Source organism: Heteronotia binoei, chromosome 16 (genome assembly GCF_032191835.1).
Source record: "Heteronotia binoei isolate CCM8104 ecotype False Entrance Well chromosome 16, APGP_CSIRO_Hbin_v1, whole genome shotgun sequence".
Lineage (NCBI taxonomy): Eukaryota > Metazoa > Chordata > Lepidosauria > Squamata > Gekkonidae > Heteronotia > Heteronotia binoei.
The window spans coordinates 36,754,481-36,772,720 of NC_083238.1; the positions used below are offsets into that span (position 1 = coordinate 36,754,481).

The 18,240-nt window shown below is 46.1% G+C and overlaps 1 protein-coding gene and 1 pseudogene across 1 annotated transcript in view; both read right to left on the minus strand.

Moving 5' to 3' along the window:
• The window catches only part of TTN (titin), a 356,828-nt gene that overhangs the window by 128,060 nt on the left and 210,528 nt on the right, over positions 1–18,240 (minus strand). Inside the window, exons 137-149 of the mRNA XM_060257371.1 lie at positions 17,575–17,850; positions 14,930–15,205; positions 13,907–14,046; positions 4,505–4,631; positions 4,150–4,413; positions 3,531–3,797; positions 3,102–3,365; positions 2,864–3,003; positions 2,612–2,738; positions 2,198–2,464; positions 1,824–2,090; positions 901–1,167; positions 667–806 (exon numbers count right to left, since the gene is read on the minus strand). Of these exons, the coding sequence (XP_060113354.1) occupies positions 667–806; positions 901–1,167; positions 1,824–2,090; positions 2,198–2,464; positions 2,612–2,738; positions 2,864–3,003; positions 3,102–3,365; positions 3,531–3,797; positions 4,150–4,413; positions 4,505–4,631; positions 13,907–14,046; positions 14,930–15,205; positions 17,575–17,850 (2,822 nt within the window). The remainder of the gene's footprint in view (positions 1–666; positions 807–900; positions 1,168–1,823; positions 2,091–2,197; positions 2,465–2,611; positions 2,739–2,863; positions 3,004–3,101; positions 3,366–3,530; positions 3,798–4,149; positions 4,414–4,504; positions 4,632–13,906; positions 14,047–14,929; positions 15,206–17,574; positions 17,851–18,240) is intronic.
• On the minus strand, positions 14,708–14,831 carry LOC132585522 (U1 spliceosomal RNA; annotated as a pseudogene).

Below are 18,240 nucleotides of genomic sequence, written 5' to 3' on the forward strand. Positions count from 1 at the left end.
TTTTTGATATCCAGCGATTTGCTATTAAAATTTTTGCTGCAATCAGTGAACTAAAAATGAAACCTCAGATTTTGTTCCATTTTCTTCCACAAATGTGAATACTAATGCTATTTGGCTCATATATATCCTTACTGGTTTCATTTTAAATATTAAACCAATCACCTTTTCCCCCACCAGGACTGTTTGTGTAGTACAGTTCTATAACACCAGCACTTTAAATTTCTTATGTATCTGACAAATGCCATGTTACAGATGTTAAAATAATTAACACATGGTATTACATTCATTTTAGTCAACCAAGTATGTTTTTAGTAAATGATAACATGCAATTTGTGAAAAAAAAATGAGAGGGGCTTAAAAAGTAGTAAATAAGGATTACACAAAGATTACGAAAATAATATCCCACTACAAATAATATCCCACTACAAAAAGGGCGTTGCTGATCCCCCTTCCTCCAATAAATCCACTTGGAGGTGCGGGAGTCAAACCCTTTAGAGACATTTTTCAGGGAAACAGAGGGATAGTAGACTGAAAGGAAAATCAACAGCCTCCACCTTAAGAATTAATGTGCTTTCAGTTGTACAGCAAAATTCACGCCAGGATTCTTGTATCATCTTTGTGAGCTCTTAAGTAACAAATAGTTTTGTAATTAGACGTTTTACTTACAGGTGATTGAGTCAAGGTTTCCCCTTTCAATTTCCAGTTGGCATGAATATCTTCCTCAGAGATTTCTGTATCAAAGCGGGCAGACTCTGTTTCAAATATTTCCACGCTATATAGGGGGCGAACAATCTTAATGTCACGGTCTGTGAAAAAAAAAAGATAACGAATGAATATCATTCATTTCGGTTAAAGACTGGTTATCCCGGTTTTCCAGCAGAACTGAAAAGTTGCTCTTACCTTCAATGTTCAGTTTCGCAGAAGTCTGGTCAGTGACACAATCACATGTATACTGACCAATGTCTTTCTTTAAAGCTTTCTTGAGGATAAGTATTCTCTTTTTGCCATCTGCTTTGATAACAACGTTCTTAGAAGGAGTTATTTCTTGGCCATCTTTCATCCATTTCACTGGGGCATCTGCTTTGCTAATTTCACACTGCAAAATCACTTCGTCTTTCTCCACAGCAGTATAATCCTGAAGCTTCCCAGTAAAATAAGGATCTCCTTCTGCAAGTCAAGGCAAATAGTGAACATCCTACTTATAGTTCATATGTCCAAACGTGTAACTATGTCCATTAGATGATTTTAGTTTTCTCCTTTCTTGTAAGGGATTATTATTATTATTATTATTTTCACCCACAATGCTGGGATTTCTTTTTAAAAGCAAAATTGGCAACTTTCATAGAGAGAGTTTTCAAAGTTGCTGATTTTGCTTTTGGTAAACTTTCTCAACAGTGTATTGAAACAAACAAATTTCTAGAATGTTCCACAAACCATTTATGCCAAGGTGCGTATACCTCAGCTACTTAAAAGTCCATTGGACTGCATGGTCAGTTAGTTCATCCAAGCTGAAGTCAATAGTCTGTTAGGTCCAGTGGTAGTCGGTGGGAGTAAGCTAACAAACTTAAGTTTATAGATGTAAGAAGTTTGTGATACATTAATTAGCACAAGCATTTTTTTTCTTAACATGACATGGAATAACACCAAAACCAGTTAATACATTTTCCACATTACATATGGAAACATGGCAACCAACACACCACAAAAGCAGCAAAGGGACCTGTTATGGTCACAGTGAATTAGTAAAAATATATGGACAGAGTATGTGTGCACAATGGTTACAAGAAAATTCATCACAATAATACAAATCGAGTAGCACATACCAAGAACAGTAAGCTTAGCTTCACATGATTTGCCCATAGCTTCCACTTTGATCTGAGAAGTGTCATCAATAGTGAGATCTTTAAATGTGAGTGTATGGAATTTGCCATCATCTGTCATTGAAACAACCTTGGAAGTATGCAGCCGCTGATCGTTCTTATACCAGATAACGGGGATGTTGTCATGGGATAGCTCAACAGTAAACTCTGCACTCTCGCGCTCCTTTGCTGTTACATCCTTGAGAGGGGTAATGAATTCAAGGCGAATGCCTAAACCATAAAAGCACCTCATTAAGGATAAACTACGATGAATAAAACTGACACAAAATTATGAAAACCAAATAGAATGTTCATCAGAACCAGTGGCACAAACAAACCTTCAATGATCAGTTTGGCACTTGTCCGCTTATCTTCGGCCTCAAACATGTATTTTGCCTCATCCTCAAAAGCCACAGATTTAATGACAAGGGCATGCTTTGTGCCCTCTGTTACGATTTCAAATTTCTCATCTCCTGCGATCTCCTGAGTTCCTTTCAACCAACGGAATGTCTTAGGTTCCCTAGATACCTCACACTCAAACTTGGCTTCATCCTTCTCAAAGACTTTGACATCACTGAGTGGAGTGATAAAGATGAGAGGTATTTCTGAAATCAAATCAGGTAATGTCTAGTGTTAGAGATTAATTCTTATCATTACTCTTTTAAGAGTGGTTTTGTGTGGAAGGGGGGCTGATTTAATTATGAAAGCATTCCAAAATGGAGTGCTTGGAGCCAACATTTTCTGGAGCCTACCTTTCACTTTTAGATTAGCAGCACTTTTAGCATTTGCAGCCTGGAAAGACACTTCACCGGTCATATCCAATTTGCAGTTGTAAAGGATCAGGACGTGTTTCTTACCATCTTCAATCATTTCACAGTCCTGATGTTTTTTTAAAGGAGGGGAGAAAACAACAATTTTGTCCTAATCACTCATTCATTAAAAAAATCTTATAGAATGATGGCAAAACTTATATTTTGGAGATTTTCAGTTTGAAAGGGACTTACAGGTGAAGCTGCTAAAGTTTCTCCCTTTAACTTCCAAATTGCATGAACTTCGGGTTCAGAGATTTCAACCTCAAATCGGGCTGTTTCACCTACAAATACTTCTACGCCATACAGAGGTCGTTCTATTTTTATTAGTCGAGCTGAAAACAAATATATATGTACACATCAGACCTCCTGCCGTGATCAATATGTGTAAGTTTCCCAAGAGGTTTTGTGTTGTGAGAGGACCATCACTTACCCTCAATGTTAAGATCAGCATTTGTCTTGTCAGTTCCACAGTCGCATAAATAATTACCCTTGTCAGCATCAGACGCCTTTTTAATTTTTAATATGCGACGCTTGCCTTCTGTCTTTATAGAGATTTTCTTGGAAGCTACAAGTTCCTCACCATCTTTGTACCATTTCACCGGCACATCTTTGCTAAGTTCACACTCCAGAATGACATCATCTTTCTCAGTAGCTGTATAGTTTTGCAATTTTACAGTGAAATATGGATCGGCCTCTATAAGATATGGGTTTGGTATGAGGTAGTTAATTTTTTGAAGAGGTTAGTAGTAACAACACTGAACACACAAACACAAAGATTAAAACACGTAAAGATAAAACACATAAAGATTCAAAGACTTCATAGTGACAAAATGGGTAGCAATAGATGGCAAAATATTACCTAAAACTGTGAGATTTGCTTTGGTGTGCAAGGTCTTAACTTCTGCTTTGATTTCAGATATGTCATCAAGCGTCACTTCTTCAATTTCCAATTTGTGGATTTTGCCTTCTGCAGTCATATGAACAGTTCTGCTCGTATGGAGTTTCTTGTCATTTTTGTACCAGATCACTGGCATATCTTCATGAGAAAGTTCAAATTCAAAACGAGCTGTTTCTCCTTCCTTTACTGTCTGGTCTTTGAGTGGTGAGATGAATTTTAGCCTGACACCTAAAATACAGTAAAGGACAATGAGGGCTACAAATTCCATGGCCAACCATCGTTTTATATGATTGATGCTTCTTGTAACTTTTCCATACATAACTTACATAAAGCTGCCTTATACTGAATAAGATTATTAGACCATCAACTGAATGGTCCATCAGTCCATAATACTGAATCAGACCATCATTACTGTCTAAGATTGGCAGTGGCTTTCTAGGAATCAGGATCTCAGGCTGAGGTCTTTCACATTATCTACCACCTGATTCTTTTCTGGAGATGCCGGGAACTGATCCTGAGACCTTCTACCTCTGAACCACAGCCCTTCTCCCACAGCTGTTCGATGCAGAGTGGAACTTGCCTTCCACAAACAGGTTTGCTGTGGTCTTCTTTCCTTCCACTTCTGCAGTGTACTCTCCTTCATCATCAAATTGTGAGTCATTGATGACTAGAATATGTTTCAGTCCATCCACAATGATGTCAAATTTGTCTCCAATTTTGAGTATGTCAGTGCCCTTTTTCCATATTACGTTGGCTTCCCTGGTAAGCACGCATTCAAATCTTGCCTGCCGCTTCTCTGGCACAGTTACATCTTTCAAAGGTACAGCAAAGTCAAGCTCGATTTCTGCAAATAGAGGGAATGAATTATTTTTCTAGTGCACAATGGAAGTAAGGCCTGAGATAAAATGATGTATGTTTTTAGTAAAGCACTCTACCTTTCACTGTCAGGATAGCAGCAGTAACTGCATTAAGTGCCTGGAAGAGGACTTCTCCAGCTTGATCTAACTTGACTTTGTGTAAGGTTAAGAAGCGTTTTCCTTCTTCGGCTCTGATTTCACAGGTCTGGAAAAAAGTATTTTTTGTGTTAAAGACAACCAGGGGTCATTTTGTAGAAAAATAGGTGGTGCAGCTCATCCAGGGATTGTTATGCAGCTGCACCTACTATTCAATGGACAAGGAGGCGGAACTCTCAGAAAGGTTCAGGAGCTGTGCTCCTGTGAGCTCCCACTGAATCCGAGGCCTGAAGACAACTGTATTCTAATCACCACATGCTGCATTTCCTTTATCTTTTTAAAAAAAATCATAACAAAAATGTGATAGAAAAGGCCCCTTAAAATTAAGATGTTCCTTTTCTTTATTTATGAGCCCTGTGGTGCAGAGTGTTAAAGATGCAGTACTGCAGTCCTAAGTTCTGCTCACGACCTGAGTTCGATCCCCAGAGGTAGCTGGGTTCTCAAGTCTCCGGCTCGAGGTTGACTCAGCCTTCCATCCTTCCAAGGTCGGTAAAATGAGTACCCAGCTTGCTGGGGGGGGGGGGGAGTGTAGATGACTGGGGAAACCAATGGCAAACCACCCCGTAAAAAGTCCACTGTGAAAACGTTGTGAAAGAACTGGTGCTTGCACAGGGGACATTTCCTTTCTTTTATTTTATTGACTTAAAAACAATAACTTTACAATGTACAAAACCACAAATAGAACAATATTCCTGCAGTAAACAATGAGCAAGTAATAACAACAAGGTGGTGTTCCATAGCTGGGCATAGTTAGCTCAGCAAGTTTGTATTAACATTGTATTGATTTTGAACCAGAATGGAACTGTATTTCAAAAGTTTCGTGCAGATTTTGTGTAGGTTTTACAATGAATTCCAGAAAGGTAGTCTCCTTTTTGTGAAGCTAGCTGAATAAGTGGGACCACCAGTAATTCTGAACTGTGAAGAAATTTTGTCCATAATCCAGAGTTCTCAGATCTTAATAAACCACTTTTTGATTATTGCCTTCCAAAATACTGCAATTAGAAGTTCCATACCAAGCAAGAACATGGAAATGAGATGGGTTATTTTAGGTATTGTAGACATCAGGGCTTTTTCTCTGGGGGAATGCGGCGGGATGGAGTTCTGGAACCACCTAGTGAAAACAAAATTCTCAAAAAATGTTTTAAAAGTTCATGAGGGTCACCTGTGTATTTCTCCTTCATTTACACCTTTAGAGTTCTGGCATCTCTTTTTCCAGAAAAAAAGCCCTGGTAAACATTATTAATGGGATCTTATATCCTGCGATGTTTTGTATCTGAATCAATACTTTCCCTCAGAATTGTAGTATTTGGGGCAATGCCACCAACAGTTATGAGAAGGAACCAACACTACCACAGTCTTCCCAGCACAAATTAGGATACTGGGGTCACATGTAATACGATTTCTGAGATACTACCTGCACATGGTTTTATATATTTATTGTCACCTCTTCCCAAAAATGGCTGAGGTGTGGACAATATTTTTTAAAAATCAGAGTAACAATAATAAAAGTAGTAAAATAAAAACAACACTAAAAGCAATTTCAAAGCAGCAGTAAGCCTTAAAAAAAGCAGTCGGTGAGGCAGGCAGATACGGGAGTAAGCATCCCCTGGGCTCATACCATTTAAGTCTTTAGGGGTAAAGGAACCTGCATCTTAAATTGTGAGGTTGCCTTATAGAGAAATTGGACCACTGGTCTATCAAGGTCAATATTGTGTATTCTGACTGTTCTCCAAGTCTCAGGAACAGCTATTTCATGCTACCTGACAGCAAAGATGCCTACCTAAGCAGAGCTGCCAGGCATTGACCCTGGTGCCTCCTACATACAAAACAGATGATCTCCCCCTGAGCTCTTGTGTCTGGAAATACAATTGCCTATTTCAGTTTTCCAATAAAAACGAGCTTTATACAGGGCTATCCTAAGTCACGTACTCTTCTAAACCCACTGACTTTAATGGACGTGTTGATTTTTGTTGTTGTCAAGTCACAGCTGACTTATAGAGACCCTGTAGGATTTTCAAGGTAATTGTAATCTTGCAGCCTGCAGCGTAGCTGCTAGGCTGCTTAGATCCTTTTGCCCTCCAGGGCGGGAGAGTTGGTCCGCGCGCTGTTTGGGCGCGCTTTACAAGGGGGCGGGGTTTAGCCGCTTCAACGGCTGGCTCCCCGTCCCTCTCTTCAGTCCTGCGACGATCGGAGCAGGGCTGGAGGCCGTTTTCGTCGGTGGTCGTGTAGGCGGCTTCGGGAGTGCCTTCTGAGGCGCGGCGGCGGCTGATTTGGGGGAGATCGAGTCGGCTGCTGTCGGGAGAGAGCGGATCGGCTTGGTGCTCCTCGGGAGGCGTGGCGGCGTCTGAGTCGTGGATCGGAGCGGCGGCGGCAGGCTGAGTTGCTCTGGGGGCTTTTTGGTTTACGGGCCCTGAAGGGGTGGCACGGAATAGCTGGGTTCCCTTAGATCGCAGGAGCTTAGCAGGGGTTGGCTCTGGTTAGCATTGGGATTAGCCAGCCTGGTGGAGTTGTGGGTGTCTATCTGGGTTAGCTGAGTTGCTCCCTTTCTACTTCATTTTGTGTTGGGATTAGCCAGCCTGGTGGAGTTGTGGGTGTCTATCTGGGTTAGCTGAGTTGCTCCCTTTCTACTTCATTTTGTGTTTGGTAATTATATGCTACACGAGCTTGGGGGCCCAGAGTGTTAAAGCTGCAGTACTGCAGTTTGAGCTACTCAAATTTGGAGTTGGATCCTGGCGGAAGCTTGGGCCAGGTGGGGGACTTTAGGTTGCATTGGTCTTCACGGGGGTGGAGTCAGTTAAAAAACCCCGCACCACCCTTGGTTACAGTGGAGTAGCATTGGGTTGTGGTAGCCGGGGCTGTTGCTAGGCAGTTTGGACGGCCATTTTGTGGGTTCCTTGAGAGAGGGGCAAAAGACAGTTGGGCGGCCATTTTGTGGTGCTGGTAGTTGGGGCTGTTGCCGGGCAGATTGAGCGGCCATTTTAGGTCCCCCTTTTATAAAGCAGGTGGATAAAATGTCTGGGGGTAAAGGTTCAGGCAAGTCTAAGGGCAAGAGGCCTGCACCCAGACCATCTAAAGCTCCTGCCAGGAGGCCACCACCTCCGTCATCCTCTTCGGATGAGGAGGGTGAAGGGATGGTGGATTATAGTATTTTAAGTAGGCTGCAGGCCTTGGAACAGGCGGCGGGGGTTCCTTCCTTGAGTAAAGGGGGCGAGGTTAGGCAATCCAAAAAGGCAAGGCAGGCTAACATTCTCACCAGGTTGTCCATTCTTGAGGGCAGGTCTGGTGGAGTCCTGCCCGGCAAGGATGCTGGTTCCAGTGGCCCTGATGCAGGTGCGGTGGAGGAGGCGCAGACGTCGGGCATCGGTTTGCCGGTGGTGCCGGCTGGACTTGGAGGTAGGTCCAGTGATGGTTTGCAAGTTGGGTCTGGGCAGGTGTGGCCATGGGGAACATGGGGACCTGCCACAGTAGCCGGGCTTGGCACCTCAGGGATAGGATTAGGTGTGCCTACTCCTGCTGGGGCTGGGCTGGTGCAGAATTGGGCTTGGCCAGGGGGGCAGGGCACACCTTGTGTTCATCAGGGTACAGGGCAGCTGAGTTGGTCTGGTCCCATTTTGGGCGCACCATCGCAGTATGGGATGGTGCCTTTTACAGACTTGCCTTTTGGTGAAGTTGCTTTGCCTCTCGGGGACCATTTGCTTCCTGCTACAAGGGAAAAGATTTTGAAGGGAGAGTATGTGGACATATTTTCCCTTCTTTATCGAGAAATGGAAAAGAAAGACAAGGAGGAATTAGATGAAAAGGAAAAGGAGAAGCTGCGGAAGAGAAAGGTTGACAGAACATGGGCTAATTGGTTGCCTGGGTTCTGCATTTATGCTGGGGTAATTGCCAGGGCGCAGCCGTGGCGGGCGGCATCATTGTTCCAATATTTGGACATTATTTATAAAGGCTATACTGCCTTTAGTGGATCAGCCTGGTTACAGTATGACCAGGAATTCAGAATGCGGGCTGCCCTATATCCGTCCATCCAGTGGGATCGGATTCACCAGCAGCTTTGGCTGCAGGTTATGTCTCCGGCTAGGCCTAACCTGGGTGACCGATCAGATAGTGGTCACTTAGTGAGTAGGGCGTCCTCATCCACTTCGTCGAGCTCTCCCCGCGGTACAGCGGGGCAGGCGGTTCAACCCCGCTTGCTCTGCTGGGACTTTGGATCCCTGGGGGTGTGTAATAGGAAGGCGTGCCAGTTCAAGCACGCCTGCCCCTTGTGTGGTGGATCCCACGCCTTTGACAGCTGCCCCAGAGCCCGGGGGCGCAGGAATCAAAAGAAGCCTGGCGGGGGCGGAGGAGCTTTTCCAGCCAAGAAAGGGCCCCAGCCCGATAAGGGTGGGACCGCTTAAGCGATGGCTAGCTAAGTATCCTAGGAGGGCGGACGCTTTGTACCTGTTAGAGGGTTTTAAGTTTGGGTTTAGGATCCCTTTTCAGGGGCCTCGAGTTGCGTTTATGTCTAGGAATCTTAAGTCTGTTAAAGGTTTGGAACAGGTCGTTAGAGACAAGATCGCTAAGGAGTTGGCAGAGGGAAGGATCCTTGGTCCTTTTTCACAGCCTCCAGTTCCTAATTTGAGGGTCTCGCCGTTAGGTGTGGTGCCCAAAAAGACGCCTGGTGAATTTCGTTTGATTCACCATTTGTCTTTTCCTAGGGGGCAGTCAGTGAATGATGGGATCCCAGAGCATTTATGCTCTGTCAGGTACACCAGCTTCGACCAGGCTATCGCCGTGGTGAGGCATTGCGGGGTGGGGGCTGAGTTGGCAAAATGCGATATTAAGTCTGCGTTCCGCCTTTTGCCCGTCCACCCCGGTGACTTTGATCTCTTAGGTTTTTCTTTTGAGGGCCATTTCTACATGGATAGAGCATTGCCAATGGGCTGCTCTGTGTCATGTTCCGCTTTCGAGCGTTTTAGCACGTTTTTAGAATGGGCTGTGCGAAAGAAAGTGGGGTTGCAGGACGTTGTTCATTATTTGGACGACTACCTGTTTGTGGGGCCCGTAGGGACAGGGCAGTGTGGCCAGCTGCTGGCTGGTTTTGCCGAGCTCACTACTGAACTTGGGGTACCCTTAGCACCGGAAAAAACGGAAGGCCCAACCCAGAGGTTGACCTTCCTGGGGATTGAGATTGACACGATTGATCAGTTGTCTAGGGTGCCTTTGCAGAAATTGGGTGAGTTGAGGGACAGAATTAATGCATTTCTTCATAGGAGGAAGGTCACTCTGCTGGAATTGCAGCAGTTGGTGGGGCACCTCAACTTTGCTTGCAAAGTGGTTGCTCCTGGAAGGGCTTTCCTTAGAAGACTGTGTGATGCTATGGCAGGGTTACGCTTGCCCCAGCATAGAACTAGGGTTACCTGCAGCATGAGGGATGATTTGAGGGTTTGGCTGGAATTTTTGGAGTCGTTTAACGGGGTCTCCTTTTGGAGGGACGACTTGATGCTTGAGGCCGAACTACAGGTCATGTCTGATGCTGCAGGATCTTTAGGCTTTGGTGTTTATTTTCGCGGACATTGGTGCGCGGATGTTTGGCCTGATTCCTGGACGCAGGTAGGGGTGAACCGAGATCTTACGTTTCTCGAGTTTTTTCCCATTTTAGTTGCGGTTTGGCTGTGGGGGAAGGATATGGCCAATCACACTGTTCATTTCTGGTGTGATAACATGGCAGTAGTCCACGTCATTAATTCCCTTTCATCCAAATCGCGGAGGGTAATGAGGTTGGTGAGGGCCTTCACTCTGCGCTGCTTGCGGCTTAATATATTGTTTTTAGCCAGGCATGTTCCTGGGGTGAGCAACGGGGTGGCTGATGCTCTATCTCGTAAACAGATGGAGAGGTTTCGTCAGCTGGCCCCGGAGGCAGACGGGGAACCGGTGCCAATGCCCCAGGAGCTATGGCAGATTGGAGAGCCGAAGCCTGCAGAGCGATAGGCCTAGCCATTGCGCCCAGCACTCGGAAGTCTTATGAGCGGGCCGTGCGGCAGTTTGAAGACTTTCGGGCTGAGGTAGGGTATCGCAGGGTTTGGCCCCTCCCGGTGGAGGAATTGCTCCATTACTGTGTGTCTTTGCGAGGTAAGGGGTTGGCCGTGCGATCTATTAGGGGGTGCCTTTCTGCATTGGCTTTTGCAAGTAAGGCACTTGGTTATAGGGAAGATACAGCAGATTTTCGTCTTCGAAAGATGCTGGAGGGGTGGGCTAGAGAAGCCGGACCCAGGGCTGATACGCGGAATCCGGTGTCTCCCTCGATTCTACAGGGGTTGAAGAGGGTATGGGGCGTGGTGTGTGCCTCGCCTTTTGAGGCATGTTTATTTCATGCCGCGTCCTTGTTGGCCTTTTTTGGGGCGCTTAGAGTGAGTGAGCTGGTTGCTCAGTCTAGAAACGATGTTTCTGGTAGGGCTTTGCAGCTGAGGGACCTGAGGTTGTTGGGGCCTAAGGCGGTTGTTACTGTCCGTCGCTCGAAGACGGATCAGTTGCAGAGGGGCACTGTGCTTGAGCTGGGTAGTTGTTCGGAGCTCGAGTTGTGTCCAGTTAATGCGTTGGCTGCTTATTTGGCAGTGCGCGGGCCCAAGGACGGATTTTTGTTTATACACATGGATGGTAAGCCATTAACGAAGCACCAGTTCTGGGCGGTTACGTCTAGGGCGCTGGGTGAGTTAGGGTTATCGGGGGTGCGGTTTGGTACCCACTCCTTTAGAATTGGGGCGGCCTCCACAGCGGCTGCTATGGGGTTGCCTTCCACCTCTATTCAGAGGCTGGGGCGTTGGCGTTCATCTGCCTATAAGGCATACATCCGCCCCTTTTGCGGGCAATGAGTGCATTGGATTGTGTGCATAAGTTGGTTCCGTTTGTGTTTAACGGTTTTTCTCTTTTTAGATGCTGCTGTTCCTGGCCAGAGGAGCCGGTGCCGAGTTCTCATCTGCGGCCATAGCTACGTCTTTTGGGCTGGTCTTCAAGCACGGAGAACTGCGGTCGGCTCTCAGCTGGGACTCAGCCAGCATGCGTTTATCGAATGGCAGGGGCGCCGGGGCCTCCAGTGGCCAGGCTTGCTGCCGTTGTTATTCAAAGATAGAGCGGGTCCTCCTCCTCAGGTCTTAATGGTTCACCTGGGAGGTAATGATCTGGGGTTATTGAAGGGTAAGGCCTTGGTGTGGCAAGCCCGGGATGACTTCCAGCGCATTAGGGAGCGATGGCCGGAGACCACGATAGTTTGGTCAGCCATGCTGCCCCGCCAAGTGTGGCGTCATGCTGTGGACCCTGCAGCCTTAGAAAGAGCTAGGTATAAAGCCAATAAAGAAATTAAAAAATTACTCGAAAAGGGTTTGGGCCACTATTTACCCCATCCGGATATTTCAGCGAGATGTCCTGACCTCTACAGAGGGGATGGGGTGCATCTCTCGGAAAAGGGTAACGTGCTTTTTCTGAGAGATTTGCAGCAAGGGTTGCGGGTGGCTTTGGGCCTCCCGGTGGGTACTAAGCCCTAAGTAGAGACTTGGCCTTATTAGTGGCAGGTTTTAGGGGTTTAGGACACTATGCGGCTAGGGGAGGACTGTGAAGCATCCCCCACTTTGGGGGAAATTTTGGGGTCTGGCATGATCGGCCTTGGGGTTTGGAGACCCGGGTTGGAGAATGCAGACTGTCCAGGAGGCTCGGCTAGAGGGTGCCTTTCCGCCGAGACGTGCGTCTGGGTTTGGGCCCTCTGGTGCGGGCCTCCCTGCTGGGCCTGCCTGGAGGGAGCTGAGCAGCTCAGCTCCGGAAGGGGGGCTGGGTCCTCGCCCGTTAATGGCAGGGGAGCGGTCGCGGTGACCCCTAGCCCTGGCCAGGCCGCTGGTGGGGTTCCCTTGCTGTTCATGTTGTAAGTTAATAAAGTGGCCCAATTTTAATCCAATGCATTGTGTCCGACTCGTTATTCCGACCTTGGTGGGCAATTGTAATCTTGCAGCCTGCAGCGTAGCTGCTAGGCTGCTTAGATCCTTTTGCCCTCCAGGGCGGGAGAGTTGGTCCGCGCGCTGTTTGGGCGCGCTTTACAAGGGGGCGGGGTTTAGCCGCTTCAACGGCTGGCTCCCCGTCCCTCTCTTCAGTCCTGCGACGATCGGCCCTCCCACCCGCCCTGTCTGCTATGTGGGCATTGCTGGTTGCCTCATTCGGGGAGCCGGGTAGGAATTTTTTACGCCCCAGCTGATTGGCTGGTGCTGGGGTGTGTTTTTCGCCTACCCTGCATAGCAGTGCAGTGGATTGTGGAATTGGCTCTGGGATGGTGCCTTTAAATAGGTGGTCACTTTAGTTGGCAGGTTTTAGGGGTTTAGGACACTATGCGGCTAGGGGAGGACTGTGAAGCATCCCCCACTTTGGGGGAAATTTTGGGGTCTGGCATGATCGGCCTTGGGGTTTGGAGACCCGGGTTGGAGAATGCAGACTGTCCAGGAGGCTCGGCTAGAGGGTGCCTTTCCGCCGAGACGTGCGTCTGGGTTTGGGCCCTCTGGTGCGGGCCTCCCTGCTGGGCCTGCCTGGAGGGAGCTGAGCAGCTCAGCTCCGGAAGGGGGGCTGGGTCCTCGCCCGTTAATGGCAGGGGAGCGGTCGCGGTGACCCCTAGCCCTGGCCAGGCCGCTGGTGGGGTTCCCTTGCTGTTCATGTTGTAAGTTAATAAAGTGGCCCAATTTTAATCCAATGCATTGTGTCCGACTCGTTATTCCGACCTTGGTGGGCAAGAGAAGTTAAGCGATGGTTTGCCACTGCCTGCCTTTGCATCATAACCCTGATATTCCTCGGACATCTCCCATCCAAATATTAGCTAGGGCTGTCCCTGCTTAGCTTCTGGGATCTGACAAGATTGAGTTAGTCTAGGTTATCCAGGTCTCTAATTCTGTTTGAAAAGGTAAAGGTAGTCCCCTGTGCAAGCACCAGTCATTTCCGACTCTGGGGTGACGTTGCTTTCACAACGTTTTCACGGCAGACTTTTTACAGGGTGGTTTGCCATTGCCTTCCCCAGTCATCTACACTTTCCCCCCAGCCAGCTGGGTATTCATTTTATCAACCTCGGAAGGATGGAAGGATGAGTCAACCTTGAGCCGGCTACCTGAACACCCAGCTTCTGTTGGGATTGAACTCAGCTCGTGAGCAGAGAGTTTGACTGCAGTACTGTAGCTTTATGGCACTATTGAAGAACTGCACTAATCATTCATAAATCGTAACAGTTTTATACCCTGTTTAAAAGTAGAACACAGAGCTGTTATTGACTTCCACATATTCTAAATTTAAATTAATGATTTCTTTTTATCTGCAGATGCTTACTGGTGAAGGTCTGAGTACTTCTCCTTTCAATTTCCATTCTCCAGGGACATCATCTTCAGAAATCTCAGTGTCAAAGTTTGCCGTTTCTTTCTCATAAACAGTAACGTTTTCCAAGGGTTTAAGAATGTCAATTTCACGTTCTGGCATTGAGGAATAAACAAAATTAAGAACATAAGAACATAAGAGAAGCCATGTTGGATCAGGCCAACGGCCCATCCAGTCCAACACTCTGTGTCACACAGTGGCAAAAAATGTTATATATACACACACACTGTGGCTAATAGCCACTGATGGACCTGTGCGCCATATTTTTATCTAAACCCCTCTTGAAGGTGGCTATACTTATGGCCGCCACCACCTCCTGTGGCAGTGAATTCCACATGTTAATCACCCTTTGGGTGAAGAAGTACTTCCTTTTATCCGTTTTAACCTGTCTGCTCAGCAATTTCATCGAATGCCCACGAGTTCTTGTATTGTGAGAAAGGGAGAAAAGTACTTCTTTCTCTACTTTTTCCATCCCATGCATTATCTTGTAAACCTCTATCATGTCACCCCGCAGTCGACGTTTCTCCAAGCTAAAGAGCCCCAAGCGTTTCAACCTTTCTTCATAGGGAAAGTGCTCCAGCCCTTTAATCATTCTAGTTGCCCTTCTCTGGACTTTCTCCAATGCTATAATATCCTTTTTGAGGTGCGGCGACCAGAACTGCAAACAGTACTCCAAATGAGACCGCACCATCGATTTATACAGGGGCATTATGATACTGGCTGATTTGTTTTCAATTCCCTTCCTAATAATTCCCAGCATGGCGTTGGCCTTTGCATTTGGGGAAGTCGCAGGGGTCAGCACGCCCGCAGTGCAATGGGCGAGCCTCACCCTGGGAAAACCACCTTCTTGATCATGGTGTCTCCCCTGCCAGGTAAGGATAACATATATGCAAATCCATGAAAAATATAAACAATTCTGCACAGTTCGTTATTCTTATAATTTGCCAGTGCACTGTATTGAGATAACAACATACTTACCACCAAGTGTTAGTTTAGCTGGATATCTACGACCTTCAACCTCCACAGCATACTCCCCAATATCTTCAGGTAAGGCATTCTTGATTTTGAGATACAGATGAGGTCCATCTTTTGTGATTTCCGTTTTCTCTGTGGGTTCAAGTGGGAGCTCCTCATCACCTTTGTACCATTTAATATTTGGTGTGTCCTTGACAATGTCACAGTGGAAGACAGCTGTCCCCTTTGGCTTGACATGCTGGTCTCTGATAGGTTTCACTAGCCAATCCTTTATCATTTCTGCATGGGAAAAAACAATAAACATTAGATTTTGAACATTACGCATAAAGGTCTACAGTGTCCTGTATTGTTTCCCTTAATATTTCATGAGATGCTTCCATAGTATAGTATATAGGTAGGACCAACAAACCTGCAGGACCGTCTCCTTCCATATATGGCCAAGAGGTTGTTACGTTCGGCCTCCCAACGTCTCTTGCTCTAGCCCAAGAGACGCCTGCCTTGCTTCAACTAGGGCCAGGGCTTTTTCAGTCCTGGCCCCGACGTGATGGAATCCCTACAGAGATCCGGGCCCTACCTGACTTATTAGACTTCCATAGGGCCTGTAAAACGGAGCTGTTCCGCCAGGCTTTTAGTTGAGGCTGCAGGCGTCTATTTCTTGATCTGGTTGGCCTCCCCTATCGGCACTGTCACCTGTGCTATAAAATGGAATAATATTGGCCATCTCTATGAGATATCATGATGTGAGACGGTGATGATATGGTAAAGAGTGCTGGTGAGTTGTCTGTTTATAAAATATTTTTATTGTATTTTATTGTTTTATCATATGTTGTACTCCGCCCTGAGCCCTATGGGGAATGGGCGGAATAAAAATATACTAAAATAAATAAAGAAAGAAAATAAAACAGGTCACAGCAAAAAAGAGGGGAATTCGAAGACTGCATGAACTTTTGCCTTATTTATTGTTCTTTCCTCTTTTGGCTGCAGCTGCTTTGTACGACAAGCCACACTGGCTTTAGAGAGGGAGAAAGGGGGCTGCAGTGAGAGAGGAAGCCTGCAAAAATATCTCACTAATTAGCTTGTGGAAGGGTTGGACCTAACCAACCCTTCTAATTTAGCAAGCCTGAAAAATTAGGTCTGCTAAATTAGAAAACATTTGCTAATCACAGATGGATTCCACCAGAAGGTGTTTGGAAAATCCTGTTGCTGTGAGAGGAAAAATGGATTCTACAAAATACAATACCCAATCTCTGATTTCTGACTGCATGGAACTGATACCACCTGACAGAATGGCCGCAGAAGCCATTTACAATGCATAATAGCAACTTCCCCCTATATATTACTAAGTGTATCACCATCAGATAAGATTTCAATGTAATCATGAAAGAATACTGATGGTTAGCAATGTGATCAAAAGGTGGCCTGTTCTGTCAAGAGAATATGAGTAGTAGTCTTTTGTGCTTTCATAAAGAGTGTTTTACTAATTATGCATTTATATAATAAGGTTATGGGAGACACAGCAGAATATGTGGCTTTTGAATCATTCACTAAGCAGCTACCCAATTTACAAATCAAGAGGATTCCAAATGAAAACTCCAATGCTGGTAAAAATTCTTCGCGGTTAGATTGCTTTCAAATGACTTCAGCACAATCAGTTTAAATGAAAACTGAGCTCCCCAAAATATGTTGAAGAAACCTATCATGTTGAGATGGGGGGAATGCCTCAGATTTACTATTGTCTGGCAGAGTTTTGCATCAACAAACTGCAACCCCTGGCACCTTACTCATTTCTTTTTGCCCACCCAACCCTCAAATGAAATACAATACAAGTTATGGGTTAAATGGGAACTTTATCTACACAAAAGCTGATCTGCACCATTACATACATCATAAAGCATGGGTTGCTTTGAGCTTGCAAGCAAGCTTCCTAACAGGGCAAATCCACCCCGGCTCAGGGCCAAGTCCGTAAACTTCCAGACTCTACCCGTCACAGACTGCACACCAGTGTGTAGAGGGGATGGGAGCACATACCCTTGGCCCACAACTGCGAAGCCTTAGGGCCAGTTGTATGCTCCCCCAACCCTGAAGAGGCCCCCAACCAAGCCACCCAGACTGCCAAGCCTCTAGGTAGCCCAATTGAGGACCCCCCCTCCCATCGCTGATATCTCAGGGTGCTTGCCAGTTCAAAATACTTTTAACCCATGCTTTTCCTGCCTTCCCAGTCAGGGCCTAACCAGTGACACCAGGCCTATTTATGCCTCACCCCCTCTGACCATGTGGAGCAGGAGAAAAAAAGGCCCCCTCTATGGCCAATCTGAGTGAGGCCCAAAAAATTCCTGCTCAGCCCCATCACTGCCGACTAGCTAATATCACATGGTCTTACCAAGAGGATGGGCGGGTGGAAACCTCGCACCAGAAAAGACTGATCTGGGGATGGTGTCTGCTGCCTTATCTGGCCAGCAAGTCACCCTCCAGATTGGCTAGATCTCCCGTACTGAGCCTGAATAGGCTCATCCCACCCCTCATGGTTTCATTTGCGGAAATAGGGTGTGGTCAATTTCCGTGGCTGCTCCATAGCACCCACTGATTTTTTTAATTTTATCATACTCTCAAGGAAAAGCATTAGAGATTTCAAGAAGGATTTAACTTACCAATAACTTGTACACAAGACTGGCAGCTCAGGGTAGTATTTTCAACAGTCACAGTGTACGTTCCAGAATCTTTGTCATCAGCGTCCATAATAGTGACAGAGCGCTGCAAACCGATAATACTCAAGATAATCTTTCCAGGTGTGTCTTTCACAATCTTCCCGTCCTTTCTCCAGACCACATCTCTTTCTTTGTTCAGCTCACAGCTTAGATAAAATGGCTGCCCTTTAATCACAGTCACTTCCTCTTCCAGAGTCTTCACAAAGCGCACTGGTAGTTCTGTCGAAAGAGAGAGAAAAAAGTAGAAGCATTCTTTAACTATTACCTCATTCATGTGGGAGTGAGGCAAAGAAATTTAAGCAAACCTTTTGCGTATATGTCTCTTTGTGTGTGTATATGGACACAGCTCTCTTGAGCATGAGAAGGGTCCCATTCATTTCATTGGATGGAGCTGATTTTCTTACATAATGACTGTTCTAGGCCACAGCTTTCTGGGCATATACTTATATATATATAAAAATAATCCCCTGTGCAAGCACTGAGTTGTTACCAACCCGTGGAGTGATGTCACATCATGATGTTTTCTTGGCAGACTTTGCCATTGCCTTCCCCAGTCAGCTACACTTTCCCCCCAGCAACCTGGGTATTCATTTTACTGACCTTGGAAGG